Source organism: Typopeltis vanoorti, chromosome 20, assembly GCF_054136105.1.
Source record: "Typopeltis vanoorti isolate ZY-2024b chromosome 20, IOZ_Tvanoo_1.0, whole genome shotgun sequence".
Classification (NCBI taxonomy): Eukaryota; Metazoa; Arthropoda; class Arachnida; order Uropygi; family Thelyphonidae; genus Typopeltis; species Typopeltis vanoorti.
This window is the reverse complement of record NC_143568.1, coordinates 47312865-47329282: the sequence shown is the minus strand read 5'-3', so window position 1 is coordinate 47329282 and position 16418 is coordinate 47312865. Positions and strand designations below refer to the sequence as shown.

Below are 16418 nucleotides of genomic sequence, written 5' to 3'. Positions count from 1 at the left end.
CACTCCCGGAGGTGTCAAGTAATAATAATAAAATTTTTAATTAATCACCAACCTAAACTTTTTTTGAGCATTTCCTTCAAAACGAATAGTAACAAGGTGAAATAATTATACTTACTGGAAAATCATGAGCTTTTTCCATCAGTAGCTCACGATCACTGTCACAATATGGTGGTCTTGATATTGGATGAGGAAAAAGAAATTCTCTGGCATTACTCAAATATGTAGCTAGGATTGTTTCAATCCATGTATGGTGTCCTACTGATAACTGAATTAGTTCAATGTAAACTTCATCCCCTGAAAAATATTTTAGATTCACATTCTATTCTTAAGTTATTGAGAAACCATTCAAATGAAATTTTAAAACTTTGAAAATCATATCTGCTGTGTATGAATTCTCTGAAAACTGTCTAGCAATTCACGCTATATAATTTATTTATGCACAAAATGAGTTTTGTGCATAAATAAATTATAAGAAATTATATATGTATAAATGTAAATTATAAGAAAGTATAATTTTTACAGTAATTTTACAGTTAGATAGCATATCCACTATCTAACACAGATTGTGGGATCAAACCCCAACATGGATATTATGTAAATGTTTTCGGGTGACAGATGAATTTATTGCTCAGTGGGAGACATCCCTCTGCTTATTGGAGTAGCTTGAAAAAAGTACATTTAATCTCTATAGAAGGGTCTCCAGATCATCTAATCCTTAGTCCACCACAATACTAATACTAACATACCACAACCTAACAGCCTTAAGTTGGTGGGATTCACATAAATAAAAATTAGTAACAGGAATTAACTTATTTCCTGCAAATCCATCTAAAAATTCATAAGCATAGGAAAAACCAGTTAAATTGTAAATATATGTACATATATACATATAATGTACATATTAGAATTTAAATGCTCTATGTTTTGTGAATAATCTAAATCTAGATCAGTGAATTGCACAAACTGAACAAGTGACTCAGATGATCCGAAAAATTTCTCAATTTCTCAATTTGTAATTTCTCAAATTACAAAACAAAGAATGACTGAGGGATAACTTTTTTCTTTTTTTTTTTTCCTTAACTTCAATGCATATTGTTCATATCAATAAATACTAATACTGTAATGCATTCCATACAAAAAACAAAAAATTCTAATAATAAAAATTTTGACTTGTGTATTGAGACTTCTTGAGTGGTTGAAAAAGGAGGCAGTATTTGTTTGGGATCTTGCTTGGTCTTGAAAGTATCAGTGAAACCATCAGACAAACATAGCCTATAGTGTTTGTAGAATAAAGAGATGAGGTAAAGAGATAAAGAAATGGATATTGAATGACCACTTTATCAACATATATCATACTGGTGTAAATGATGCTGTGCAATATGTAGAAGGAAGGCAAATATTATGAGAATTAAAAGTGAAAGAATCAGAGATGTATCAGGTGTTGATTGGGTTAGATGTTAATAATGCTGTGGGAATAGATAACATATCACCATGTATTTTTAAGGGATGTGCAGAACAGTTAGTTATGCTCTTGGCCTAGTTATTTCACAAGAATCATTCAGTGGGTAAAGTACCTAAGGAGTGAAAAGAAGGTAAAATAGCATGGTACTAGGACAGAAGTTTCCAATTATAGACCCATCTGTATAACTGCAGTTGTAGTCAAAGCATTGAAAAGACTGGTTAGGAACAGAAGTGACTGACGTGGGATTCATTATAATGGTCAGCATGGATTTGTAAAGGGTAGGTCTTGCTTTAGTAATACTTGCATTTTATGATAAGATAACAATTGTGTTAGATAAGGGAGAATCATATACAGTGATATTCTTGAACTTTTTTAAATAACGAAACCTGTGGTGTGTTCATAATTAGAAGAAACACACGTATAAACCACAGTGAAAATTATTTAATTGTAAATATTTCTTTTTATTCCTTCACGGGGAAATGACAGCGCAGAAGACAAACTTACTAGGAAAACTGCAACTAAAACAGGGTAAGCTACGAGCTAGAATATCTTTTTTAAAAAAGTGCAGACGTGATAATCTTATTCCAACCTTTGCTAAGCTGAAAGAAACCATCAAATCTCCAGGCGCCCATAAAATCTATCAAAAAGCAAGTCATTCCTTACTACTCAATCAGTTACGAGTGTCTAAGCATGAACTAGCAACAAACATTTTAAATATTACAGAACTAGAAACAGATTTGTCAAATACGTTAAATCAAGAATTGCTACAATTAATTATAATTGTCTCAAAGAATTCGGGAAAAAAAGCTTTTGATAAAAGCAATAGTGCTCTACATATTAAATACCTTAATCTATTAAATCGATCAAAAAAGATCACTAACAAATTACCAACGGAAAAATGGGTAGTCAATTCATCTAACCGTCAACTAACAAAAGATGAATTAAATGTTCTAGCAAGAGGCCATAAATTTGCGACTTCACCAAAGTGTTTCCCATATTTAGACTTTATACATAATATAGAAAGAAACATCAAGCATCTCTCCAGTATTGAAGCCAACAAACTTCGTTTCGAAGTAGCTAAAGTGATCTACAATGCCAAACCTTCAGAATTAAATATCCCACCGTCGGAATTGAAAGCTATTATTTCTTTAAAACGTAACAAAAATTTAATCATTACTAGAGCTGATAAAGGAAATACCACTGTGGTTCTTGATACCAATTCATATGACCGAAAAATTAATTTACTTCTTCGAGATCGTAATACTTACTCCAAATTGGATTTTTATCCTACGAATCGTCAACTAGGAAATTAAATAAGCTACTTAATGAAGCTTCCTCCTTAGATGAAGAAACAATCAAAAAACTTAAGACATACCATGCAAGACCTCCTAGAATTTATGGCTTACCTAAGCTACACAAAACTAATGTTCCACTTAGACCTGTCGTAGACTGTATCGGCTGTCCAACGTACACGTTATCAAGATTCTTATCTAACCTTCTCCGCCCTCACATAGGCCACTCAGTCTCTTCAATCAAAAATTCTACTGAGTTTCAAACAAAAATTAAAGACATTCAACTATCAAAAACTGACTTGTTAATCAGCTTCGACATTGTCTCCCTCTTCACTAACATTCCCCATAAAGAAACAATAGAATTACTAACTCAAAAATTTCCGTCTGATATAGTTGAATTGTTCAAGTTTGTTATTGCATCAGGTTACTTCACCTGGAAAGGTCAAATTTACAAGCAAGAGGAAGGAACAGCAATGGGATCTCCTTTATCACCAAATCTAGCAAATTTGTTTCTAGAACACCTTGAGGAAAAAATATTCACTTTTGAACCCAAACCAAAAATTTGGCTAAGATATGTCGATGACGTATTTGCAGTATGGAACCATCCCGAACCTGAATTACAACTGTTTCTAGATAAAATTAACCTTCTTCATCATTGCATCAACTTTACGTTAGAAAAAGAATCTCCAGAGGGTATCTCTTTTTTGGATTTACACATCAAAAGAAAAGAAGACGGTTCCATCGCCACTTCCGTCTTTCGCAAGCCTACATTCTCAGGTCGCTACATTCACAATTCTTCTGCTCATCATCTATCTCAGAAAGCTGGCATTATTAAATCTCTAGTTTCCAGAGCACACAAATTCTGCTCCTCTGAAGAATCTTTAAACCAGGAATTAGAAGTTATCAAAAATACAGCCATCCTAAATGGATATAATCCCAAAACAACTCAAAAAATCATCAGTCACTTCTGCATACATCAAACCAGACAGGAAGAAGTGCATAGGATTCCCATACCTTACGTTAAAGGCATCTCAGAACGTCTTTCTAAAATTATGAAGAAATACAATTTTGCCACTACTTACAAACCTATCAACCAAATTTACAACTTATTACCTTCTCCTACGGACAAATTCTCACCCTTGATGTTACCTGGTGTTTATGAGATTCCATGCTCATGCAAATTATCTTACTTTGGACAGACAGGTAAGTCTGTTCAGAAACGCATCTCGGAACATCAAGACCACATTTGTCTTCTTAAACCGCAGAAATCTGGCCTCTCTCAACACGGAATTGAAAATCCAAACCATAGGATCCATTGGGAAAAGGCTAAACTTTTACATAGATCTTTATTTAAACATGAACGTTTATACAAAGAAAGTTCTGAAGCCCTACTACACAAACCAAACCTAAACCGCAACGACGTTCTTACTATTCCTAAAGTATGGGAAATTATCATACAAAACTGTGTTAAATAATTAACGTTTTTTTTTTTTTTTTGTACTACTTTAGCACGTTATGCACGTTTTCATGAGGTTCTATTGTAATCATGCGCCCTAACTGTATGTTATTCCTAATTTTTGTTTAAATACTGTACTGATGATGTCCTAAGATACTTAGGATGAAATATTTACAATTAAATAATTTTCACTGTGGTTTATACGTGCGTTTCTTCTAATTATTCTTGAACTTTGAAAAAGCATTTGATAGTTTCCCACATGATAAGTTGGTGTACAGGTCGCAGAGGATGGGAATGGATAGTATATTGGTTAGATAGATTGGAGATTAGTTCTCTGAATGATACCAGCAAATTGTATATGATGGAGCAGTGTTTCAAAAAAGGAGGGTAACAAAAAAGTGGTGCAATCCAAGGTTCTGTTCTTGGCATCTGCTGTTTAATTTGTTTGTAAAAGATATATCATGTGGATTGACTGGGAATCTTTAGATGTCTGTGGATGATGTAAAGTTTGGGGAAATTATAAGTAGCGCTGCTGATGTTAATTCCCTTCAGGAAGAATTGAATAGACTTCTGATTTGGACAAATGAGTAGGGTTGTAGTTTTAATATTAATAAGTGCAACGTCTTGCATTTTGAAGTGCAGAAATATAACTTCTACTACATTGATGGCACTGTACTATAGGGAGTGGATGAGATTCGAGATTTGGGAGTAATGACTGACATTAGATGGGCATTTAGAGGTCATACTGCAAGCATCGCAAAGACTACACATCTAATTGCTGCTATGATAAGAATTAGAGTACCATGTAGGGAGGAAGTGGTTGTGCCAATGTATAAAGCACTGGTCAGACCCCATTTGGACTATTATGATCAGATTTGGCTACCTGGTTTTCATTGTGATGTGGAAATATTGGAGAGAGTCCAGAGATGAGTGATCAAGACTCAGGGCTCTAGAAAGCTGGCTATGAAAAGAGGTTTAAGGAATGTAGATTGCAGAGTTTGGTGGATAGGAGGAAAACAGGTGATATGATAGAGATGTTTATGTTAGTGACGGGATTTGACCATATGGTTTTGACTTGGAAAATGAATAGACATGCAGGAGTATCAAAGAGACGGGAACTTATGTGGAATTATAAAGCAGGTGATTATAATAGTCTTAGACGTCAACTTCGGGAAGTTTCATGGAGGGGAGGAATTGGAAGGCCGGGATATCATTAGTATGTGGGAAATTGTGAAAGAATATTTGTTAGCAGCAATGGTAAGTTGTATACCACGAGTGAAGAAGAGGACACAATTTGGAGTAAAGTGGATTACAAACAATATTAAACAGGAATTGCATGCGAAAAAGAGGCTATGGAAGAGATATAAGGAGCCAGGTGAAGAGAAGATGCATGAAGAATATAAGACACAGGCCAGAAGAGTGACTAGTGTGGTAAGGAAAGCGAAACTGGAACATGAGAGTAGATTGGCCCCTAAGATTCAAAGAAAATCCTAGGAAATTTTTTAGCTATGTGGCCAGTAAGAGGAGAAAAGAAATGACTGTGGAAGAATATTGATATTGTGGGATAAAAATGGGAATAGAGTGACTGATGCAGAGGACATAGTGGAATTGTTCAATGAACACTTTATTGGAGTATTTCATCCTAGAGATGTCAGTTTTAATGCTAGAGGGATAGGGCTGGTTCGAGGTTTAGAGGTACAGGAGGAGAGTGTGTTTCAGATACTGAGTACTCTGGATGTCAGTAAAGCTTTGGGATTGGATGGTATTTCACCACGAGTTTTGAGAGAATGTGCTAGGGAACTGACAGTGCCTTTAACCTGGCTTTTCAATGAAAGTCTGGCTGAGGGAAAGGTACCCAGGGAATGGAAGGAAGGTAAGATAGTGCCATTGCATAAGGGTAGTAACAGACTGGAAGTGTCTAATTATAGGCCAGTTTGTGTGTCATCAGTAGTTGTTAAGATCTTGGAGAAAGTAGTGAGGGACCATATACAGCATTGGGCAGATGAGGGTAATGTTATCTGTGAGAGTCAACATAGATTTGTGAAAGGGCGCTCTTGTTTTAGCAATATGCTAGCCTTTTATAATAAAGTTACAAGAACATTAGATGAGGGAAAGGCATATACTGCAATTTTCTTAGACTTAGCAAAGGCATTTGACAGGGTGCCACATGATAAGCTGATATTTAAATTGCAGCAAATGAGTCTGGATGTCAGATTGGTCAACTGGATTCAGGATTGGCAGTCTGATAGGTATCAGAGAGTTGTGTATGGTGGAGCAGTTTCAAGGAGGCAAAGGGTTACAAGTGGGGTCCCACAGGGCTCAGTACTAGGACCTATATTGTTTAACCTTTATATCAATGACATTGCCAGTGGATTGCAAGGGGATATTCAATTGTTTGCAGATGATGCAAAGCTGGGAAAGATTATTAGTAATAGTGCAGATGTGGTAGCCCTGCAAGAGGATTTGAATAAGCTAGATAGATGGGCAAATGAATTTGGGTTTCAGTTTAATGCAGAAAAATGTAAGGTCTTGAGGTTTGAGAAACATCAATGGGACACTGCATACTCTATGGGAGGAGTATACTGGAGGAAGTAGGGGAGACAAGAGATTTGCGGTTGATGATTGATAGAAACCTGAAATTTAGGGGACATATTGCAAAGGTGGTGAAGGTAACACAGAGGATTGCTGCAATAATGAGAAGGACACTGACCTGCACAGATAAAATGGTTATCATTCCATTGTATAAGACCCAGATCAGACTCCACTTGGACTATTGTTTTCAGATTTGGTCCCCAGGATTTGAAGGGGATAAATTAATTGTGGAAATTGTACAAAGGCGGATAACAAAGATGGTTTCAGGACTGTACAATGATAGTTATGAAGATAGGCTGAGGGCATGTGGACAGCAGAGTTTGATGATTAGAAGAAGGAGAGGTGATATGATTGAGACTTTTAAATTGTTGAGAGGTGGTTACAGGGTTGACACTGGGGAGTTCTTTCGCTTGGTTGAACAGAGGCCTCTTGGCCTCTGTTCAACCAAGGTATGGCCTCTTGTCCTCTTGTCATAACAACCAGGTATGGCCTCTTGTCATCTTGGATGACAAGAGGCCATACCTGGAAGTTATGAAAGGAAACTGTGAGCAAGAGGGTGAGGAGTGGTTTCTTTGCATGGAGGGTGGTTGAACCGTGCAATGCATTGCCTGATGGAGAGGTGAGAGCGAGAACAGTCAATGAGTTTAAGGAGTGGTATGATAGACTTTGTGTTTCTTAGGTGGGGACCTCCCCTAGATGAGTCTTGACAGACTTTATGTTCTTAGGAAGGACCTCCCACGATGAGTCTTTTGACTCCATGGAGGCCTGAATAATAATAATTTTATTGGATTAATCCAGAAGGGATTATAAAAAAAGTAGAATGCAAGAGTGGAAGAACCAGAAGCGATCCCTGGAAGTTATGTAAGAGTGTGGTGAAGGAGGATGTAAGGAGTAGATTTTTTACATGGAGAATTGTGGGTGAATTGAATGTGTTACCAAAATATGTTGCTAATGTAGGGAGTGTTAAGGATCTCAAGATTCAGTATGATAAATATATTGTCAGTTGAATGAACATTCCACGATGAGTCTGCTGACTCCATAGAGACTGTGATAATAAAAATAATATAATATTTAATGTGCATCAATTCTTCCTTGGGACATGATGGGTCAAATTCTGCCAAGTGCATCCTCAGGTTGAGGATAGGGGGAATGACTCTGGATGCAGTGGTTAGTTGTGATTAAACAGGGAAACCTGTAAATAAGCAGTTGTAGGCAATGGGATGGCATCTACCAACAGGAAATGGTAAAATATCCCTGTCATTGGAAATATGTGACTTTTTATAGAGATATCCATACCACCGGACATGGCAAGCTGTAGCTACCATTAAATAAGTTACAACCAACTGTATGTTGGCATAGCAACAACATTCATCCAGATCATCAGAAGATCACCATATGTAACACCATTGTGAAGATTATCGTGGTAGGCAGACAATCATGAAGAATATGAAATGACTAACACACTGAACATCTTTAGAAGGTTATTGCTGGACAAGGAAGGCAATGGGAAACTACTTTGTTCTATTTTTACTTAGTAAGGTAGCAGTATGGGTGAAAGTTCTAAGAGATAATAAATTGCAAAATGATTTAATATTTGTGCATGGCAGAGGAAAAAACAAGGCTTCCCAGTACAAGGATTTTGTTGGTAAACCAACAAAATCCTTGTACACTCAATTGGGACATGGAATGTGAGAACCTTCCTACAAATTAGAAAGACAGAAAATCTAAAGAGAGAAATTGAAAGATTAAAAATAGGCACACTAGGAATTAGTGAGAAGAGATGAAGTTGAACCGAAGACTTTTGGAGTAATGATCACAAAATCATTTACTCAGGTGATGTAACAGCAAAAAAATCGAGTTGCAACATTTCATCTTTAAAATGGAGTTGGGTGTGTGGAATGCATTGCAAATGATAGGAGTGTGAATGTTTATGGTTAAATAAGTCTGGTGACTCTTTGGAGGTTTGTTATGATATAACAAAGAAACATCCAAACTAATAGCATTCAAACAAATACAAAACAAATTTTATAAATTTTGCTTTTATATTCCAATATGTTTTTTGATATAAGAAAAGGTGCCTAAAATGGCTTGACAGCAAGATGGATAGTTGTTCATCATGTTTGTTAGCTAGAACATCTAATATAATCTATTACAGGTTTTAACAGATGTCTTGTTCGTGAATTATGAGGAGGGCATATAATCTATGTTATGTATAGATGAAGCTGAAGACTTATGAAAAGTCTTCAGCTTCTTCTGGAATTGGGCATCCCAACTAATGATTTCAACTAGGAGTTTATTCAGTCTGCTGATCTGACTAAAAGTAAGATTGTAGACAAGTAGACAATATGTGGAATAGTTCTTGAGTATGAAGGTAAGCATTCTGAAGTATGACTTCTTATCCTCTATTATGAATTTCTTGAAGAGTTGTAAGTTGTAGTTGTAGTTGTATGGGAATACTTCATAAGGAAAGCTGTTCCAGAGGACAGGAAGGAAGGAAGGAAGAGGAAGCAAGTTCAATGTTTGCAGTTGTGTTGAAAAGATATGCTAAGCAGGTATTGTTTTAATGAACCCAGCTGAAAGTGGTGGAATGATGGTTGCAGTTTTAGTGGAACAGTGATTATGGAAGTATCTGTAGAGCAGATATAGGGGATTTCTAGAAAAACATGCAATCATTGTTATCCTAATTATAGGGATAGTTGATATGAAAATGTGATCACTAAGCCAACCATCTCTCAGCATCATCCTTAGCCCAGTAAACATCAACAAACTATAGATAATCTTTAAAGTATCTGTGGCATGATTATAAATAATAAATTACATGATAACCACAGCAATTAACCTTAATGAAATGGAAGTACAGATATTTCGTACTGAAAATAACAGTATATCAACAGTGTGTAGAAACAAGCAATCAAAGGAACTGGATTAAAAAGTGCATACGGCAGTCAGTGGTTTACCAATTAAAAACTGTTGTCACGTGCTAGAAATTAATATTAATAAATAATATTATTAAAAATATTATTAAACAACTATTTTTGATGATTACATAAGATAAGAATATCCCAAACTTTTGGGAGAGAGAGAGAGAGACAATCGTTCCGATTCAGATTTGGCCAATGTAAAAAGGTTTCACAACTTTCTTTGAAAATGCGCTTATATTTAATAAACCTGCATGTATGCTTTTAAAAAGTGAAGCAGCAACTTCAAAGCATAGCTTATTAGCATCTTCACTAGAAAGTCCCAACAGATTGTGTTCAATGTTATGCAAAAATTCAAGATACAGGATGCATTTTGGTACAACTGCAAAGTCATGGCCTTTAGCTAATTCAGTCATCCCTCTACTTACATCGGAGTTCCATTCCATCTGGGTTAGGGACTTAACCGTAATAAGTATACCGTCATTTTAATTTCAAAACTTTATAAAACTGGACTGTGTGTTACTGCCACTGTAAAACAGGAGAATACTCACCCAAATCTTCCTCCACAATCACATCTTCATTACCTTCCCAATATGAAGGACCAGGCTGCAGCTCTTCTGGCGTAACCTTTTGTTTTTTGATTAAAATGTCTGATGTGCTTTCCTTATTCCTCTTCTTCTTTTCATCATAAATTTATTTATAGAAAACAAATGCATCATGTACTTTGCTTTCTACTAATAAGTAGCGTTCAACATTGGGATCCATATCTTCAGCAATTCTGAGAACATCAGAGAACATTTTTGCAAGACCCTTCACTGTGAATTGTTAACTACCTCTTCTTGTTTCCCTTTTCACTTCTTATTTTTCTCATTCTTCCTCTTCTGCAACACATTGTTCCTCCAGTTCGACCAATTCCTCATTGGTCAACTCTTCACAACTCTTTGTTGATTCTGTTGTCTATTTCCATATTTAATTTACCATCTCCACTAAAAATCGTGCCTAAGTAGCTGAAATGCTTTACTTGTTGTTCTATAGGTCCTCCGTTCACAATACAGTTGATATTTTCAATGCTTCTGCATATTTTCATTGTCTTTGTCTTTTTATTGCTGACCTTCATACCATATCTATTACAGCAGTTATACAGTTATTCAATTTAGTCAGGAATCTTGCAGACTTGTAGTTGATTTATTTAGAAGTATAACATCATCCACATAAAGCAAAGAGCTGACATTAACATCTCTAATTTTGATATCAGGTTTAATACCACTTCCATTTATAATGTGATCCATATAGATAATGAATAACAGAGGGGATAATGTACATCCTTGTCTGACACCAGATTTTACATTAAACTTTCTTCTTGTACTTCCTTCAATTCTAACTGCTGACTTACAACTCAAATAAAGACTAAGTACTGCTTGATATAATGTCCCATTGACACCATACAACTGCAGTGTATTGAACAGCTTCTTTCTTGGCACCTTGTCATATGCCTTTTCCAGATCTAAAACTTAAATACTGTGCAGAAAGTGTAAGCAAAGTGAGGAGTTGAAGTATGTGTCAGGTAGTGAGATAGTTATGGTTGAAGAAAGCCAGAATTGCCAGAATGTGAGTGAAAATAGTGGCTTGATAGAGAATTGCGATGTACAAGATGGCAATGAGAGCGGTGATCTAAGAAAGAGTGAAAGCAACCATACCGAGAGAGAAAATGGTTTAAATGATAAAAATAATGAGGAATTATTTGTAGGAAGTGAGATCGCTAGGTTGCGCACAGTGATACAAAATGCGCAGCGGCAATTAGAGCACCTGCAAAACTCTTTCCAGAGTGATTCGGCTAACGTAAAAAAACAGTGCAAGAATGAGAGAGTTTCTGAAATGAAGGAAAGAGTGTTGTATGGTGACTCGTTATTAAGAGGGGTGATAGATGGCAGTGTAACAGTTCGTACTTACAAACAACGTACTTACCGGGTGCGAAATTTAAGGATGTAAGTGAGAGTATTAGAGTGCAAAAACAGAGGGTGAAAGAATTAATAATTGTGGTGGGTACGAATGAATTGAAAGGTGATAAATTTTTTATGAGAGAGGACTTGAAAGTATTGTTAAAGGTAGCGAAAGAAAAGAGTGACAGAGTTAGAATGGTTGGTCTGTTGCCGCGGTATGACAGGAGGAGTTTAGGAGGAGGGCCATAATCGCAAATGACATTATGCGTAGGTTATGCAGACGGTGTGGTGTGGAATTCGTGGACGTGTGAAATGAGTTTGAAGGGCGAAAGGACTTATACAAGATGGATGGCCTGCATTTGAATGGACTTGGTGTGCGGAGACTGGAAAGAGTGTTGCTGAATGAAGTGAAAATGGATGTGCTAAACCAGGGAAACTAGAACTACCAAGGAGAGGGGGGGAATGGATATGCAGACATCAGTGAGACAGATGAGTGTAAGAATGTATATAATGTACCCGAGCCAGCACTAAGGACAAAAAATGGGAATGGGTCATTTAGAATAACGCATCAATATAGGGACGGGACTAAGGGATCACTGCATTTCATGTATACTAATGCCAGGAGTATTAGGAACAAGAAGGAAGAATTTTTGGCCTTGATTGGCTCTTCCTGGCCACAGGTTATTGCCATTAGTGAAACATGGCTGACGGAAGAAGATATAGTTAGTGGGATAGAATGTGTAGGTTATAGTATGTTTAGGAGGGACAGAGAGAATAAAATGGGGGGGAGGGGTATTATTGATGATAGCTGATGAACTGCAGCCAAGGAGAATTGAAGTTGTATCGCAGGATAGTGAAAGAAGCTCATTTGAGGCTATTTGGTGTGAGATTGAGACTGGCAGAATAAAATATACAGTTGGGTGCTGCTATAGACCAGGTGATGGAATAGATGGTGGAGATAGTATGCATAGGGAAATTGATGAAATGAGTGGAAGGAGGGTAATTATTATGGGGGACTTCAACTATGGTAACATTGATTGGAAGGAGGAGAGGACACATGTGAGGAAGGAAAAGGATTTTATTCAATTATTAAGGGATAACTATCTGAGACAGCATGTAATTGAAAATACTAGGGGTGTGAGAGTGCTTGACCTGGTAATAGCATCTGAGAATTTGACTGTAATGAATATGACCATGTTGCCACCTATTGGTGAGAGTGATCATAAGGTCATGACCTGGGAAGTGGCTAAAGGTGTGGAATTTTCGATTAAGACAGGGTATATGTGGAATTACCGTGCTGGCAAGTATGACAAGCTTAGGAGATTGCTTGGATCAGTGCCATGGCATGTACAATTGCAAGGGCTGGACGTCGATAGAGCATGGGAAGTGGTCAAGGAGCATTTACAGGAGGTAATGGCTGATTGTATACCTAGGGTCCGAATAGTAAAACAAGTAGGGGTTAAATGGATGAATAACACCATTAAGCTTGAGCTGCAAAAAAAGAAACAACTGTGGAGGGAATTTAAAGAAAGGGGTGACCTGCAGGCACACGAATGGTATAAAGTGCAGGCCAGAAAGGTAACGAGTGTGGTAAAAAAAGCAAAAGCGGATTATGAAAGGAAACTAGCTTTGCAAGCAAAAGAGAATCCCAAACAGTTCTTTCAATATGCTGCAAGCAAGAAAAAAACTGTACATGGCAAAATGATTTTAAGGAATGACGATGGTAAGGAGGTCACTGAATCAGTCGATATAGTGGAGTTACTGAGCGCGCACTTTGCAAAAGCATATCATCCAGGTGGTGACATTGAAAAAATGAAGGAACCATTAGTTTATACGGGAATAGTGATGAATGAAGTGGAGGTGACTAGTCTATTACAGAACCTTAATGTGAACACATCTGTGGGATTGGATGGTATACCGGCACGAGTCTTGCGTGAAGGGGCTAAAGAATTATCAGTGCCCTTGACCATGTTGTTTAATCTAAGTCTCAGGTCTGGTTTAGTCCCGAAGGTGTGGAAAGAGGGGAAAATTGTTTCACTGCATAAAGGAGGATCCAAGACTACGGTTGCAAATTACCGACTGATCAGCATATCAGGAGTCGTTGTCAAGGTCTTAGAGAAAGTAGTCAAGGGAAAAATACAGGAATGGATTGATGAAAACGAGATACTGTACAGGGGACAGCATGGCTTTGTGAAGGGTAGATCATGCTTCAGTAACTTGCTCAAGTTTTATAACAAGGTGATGGCTGAACTGGATAAGAGAAATGGGTTTACAGTGATACTGCTGGACCTGGCAAAGGCGTTTGACAGGATGCTACATGGAATACTAATCCGTAAACTACAACATATGGGAATGGATAGGTGGTTGGTTGATGGAGAGATATCAAAGAGTAGTTTATTCAGGAGTAGAGTCCAAAAGACGGCCTGTGACTAGTGGTGTGCTGCAGGGTTCTGTTCTTGGACCACTGCTGTTTAACCTGTTCATTAACGATATAGGGAAGGATCTAAGTGGAACAATTCATTTGTTCGCTGATGATGCAAAGTTGGGTAGGGCAATAGTGAATGCAGAAGATGTCAAAGTCTTGCAGGATGACTTAGATAGATTGGAGTTCTGGGCTAAGGAGAATGGATGTCAATTTAATGTGACAAAATGTAAGGTTATGCATTTTGGGGTGAAAAGATTAGCAGCAGTATACCACATTGGTGGAACTGTACTCCAGGAGATTGATGAGGCCAGGGACTTGGGAGTGTTGGTGGATAGGGAGATGAAGTTTAGGGGGCACATTGCAAAAGTAGCTAAATCAGCTCATCAACTCATTTGGTTGTTGAAAAATACCTTGACGAGCAGAGACAAGCAAGTTATTGTACCTCTGTACCGAGCCTTGATAAGACCTCATCTCGACTACTGTGCCCAGATTTGGTCACCTCGGTTCCTTCTTGATGGGAAGGAGGTGGAGAGGATCCAGAGGCGAGTGACTAAGATGATAACAGGTCTATGGAATGAACCATATGAGAACAGGTTGAAGATTTGTGGGTTGCAGAAACTAGTTGATAGGCAGAGGAGGGAAGATATGATTGAGACATTCAAATTGCTAAAGGGATTCTATAGGATTAATTCAGAGGATATTTTTGAGATCAGGACTGGTGGTGGTGGGTGAACTAGGGGACACCTATGGAAGCTGGGCAAGAGTGTGGTTAGCAGGGGTGTTAAAGCCTGGTTCTTTACTTTTAGAGTAGTAAATGAGTGGAATAAGCTGCCAGAGTCTGTTGTGGGTGCTATGACGGTGAACAAGTTCAAGACAAGGTATGATAGATACTGTGAGAATGTAATCGCATAGTTGTGTGGACATGATGTTTAGGGCCTCCCTCGATGAGTCTAAGGACTCCTGGAGTCGCCCAAAATAATAATAATAATAATAATAATAATAATAATAATAATAATAATCTTTGTTATATTCCCATGATTTCTCAACTATTTGTCATAAAGTGAAAATCTTATCCTGACAGCCTCTATTTGGCCTGAATCCAGCTTGTTCTTCACCTAGCTTTTCTTCCACAATCCTTCTGCACCGTTTCTCAAGTATACTTGCGTAAATCTTATCAAGAACACTCAGTAGAGAAATACCTCTGTAATTCTCACATTCAATTTTATTTCCCCTTTTATATATGGGTATTATGGAAGCTCCACTCCAATCATCTGGAATTCATCCCTCTGTCCAGGCCTTCTGAACTATGCAGTGCAGCCTTTTATACCACCATACTTGAGCATTTCTGGTCAAATATTATCTACTCCTGCTGCCTTTCCACATTCCAGGCCTTCGATGGCTTTTTCTACTTCGCATATGGATAAGTATTCCTGATTGCATGCCTAGTCAGTGTTTTTTACCACTGTGCTGTCATTGATTGTTTCATTGAGTAATTTTTCGAAGTAATTACTCCATACAACAAGGACATCTTTTTTCCAGTTTTCGTGTCACCTTTATCATCTCTAATTCCTTTTACAGCACTCTTTCCTCCATTTCTGAGCTTCTTCAACAACCTCCAGAATATCTTTCCCCCTTCTTGACATTTATATTCTTACCAGTCTTCCCATGACTTTTGTTTAGCTAGTTTTACACAGTGTTTAGCTTTCTTACATTTGTCTCTGTATTCTCTAAGAACACAAACTGACTTATTTGCCAGGAACTTTTGATAAGCTTTCTTCTTTTCCTTCACTGCGTTTTAACTTCCTGTTTCCACCATGGAGTTCTGATTTTTCTATCCTTATAGACAACCTCACGACATGCATCTCTGGCTGAATCAATCAGTGTTTCCTTCAGGGCTTGCCACTGAATCTCCAAGGTTTGGTTCCTGTTCTCAAACTCTTTCATTTTTTCTTGAATAATGTTGAAATGCATGTAAACAAATGCAAGAAGTATCAGGAATAAATGTGAGAAACTTTTGGCACTGGTCAGCTCAACTTGGTCAAAAATTATAGGCATCAGTGAGATCTGGTTGACAGAAAATGACACAATTAGGGATAGAAAGAAATACAAGGGTATTGTATTTTCAGGGAGGATAGAGGGAATAGGACAGGAGGCAGGTATTGCTGATGACAGCAGAAGAATTACACCAATAACATTAGAAGTTAATGAGGATTTTAAGTGTGGGGAAGATGGCTCATTTGAGGCTGTCTGGTGTGAGGCAGAGGCTAATAGAACAAAATATATTGTTGGGTGCTGCTACAGACCGGGGGGGGGGGGGGTTCCACAGGAATAAG

The 16418-nt window shown here is 37.4% G+C and overlaps 1 protein-coding gene across 8 annotated transcripts in view; it reads right to left on the bottom strand.

The window, feature by feature from the left end:
* The window catches only part of LOC150095411 (spermatogenesis-associated protein 6), a 523112-nt gene that overhangs the window by 278023 nt on the left and 228671 nt on the right, over nucleotides 1-16418 (bottom strand). For all 8 annotated transcript variants that reach the window (XM_090410322.1, XM_090410323.1, XM_090410320.1 and 5 more), the window contains one exon: nucleotides 116-294. In XM_090410322.1, the coding sequence (XP_090266448.1) occupies nucleotides 116-294 (179 nt within the window). The remainder of the gene's footprint in view (nucleotides 1-115; nucleotides 295-16418) is intronic.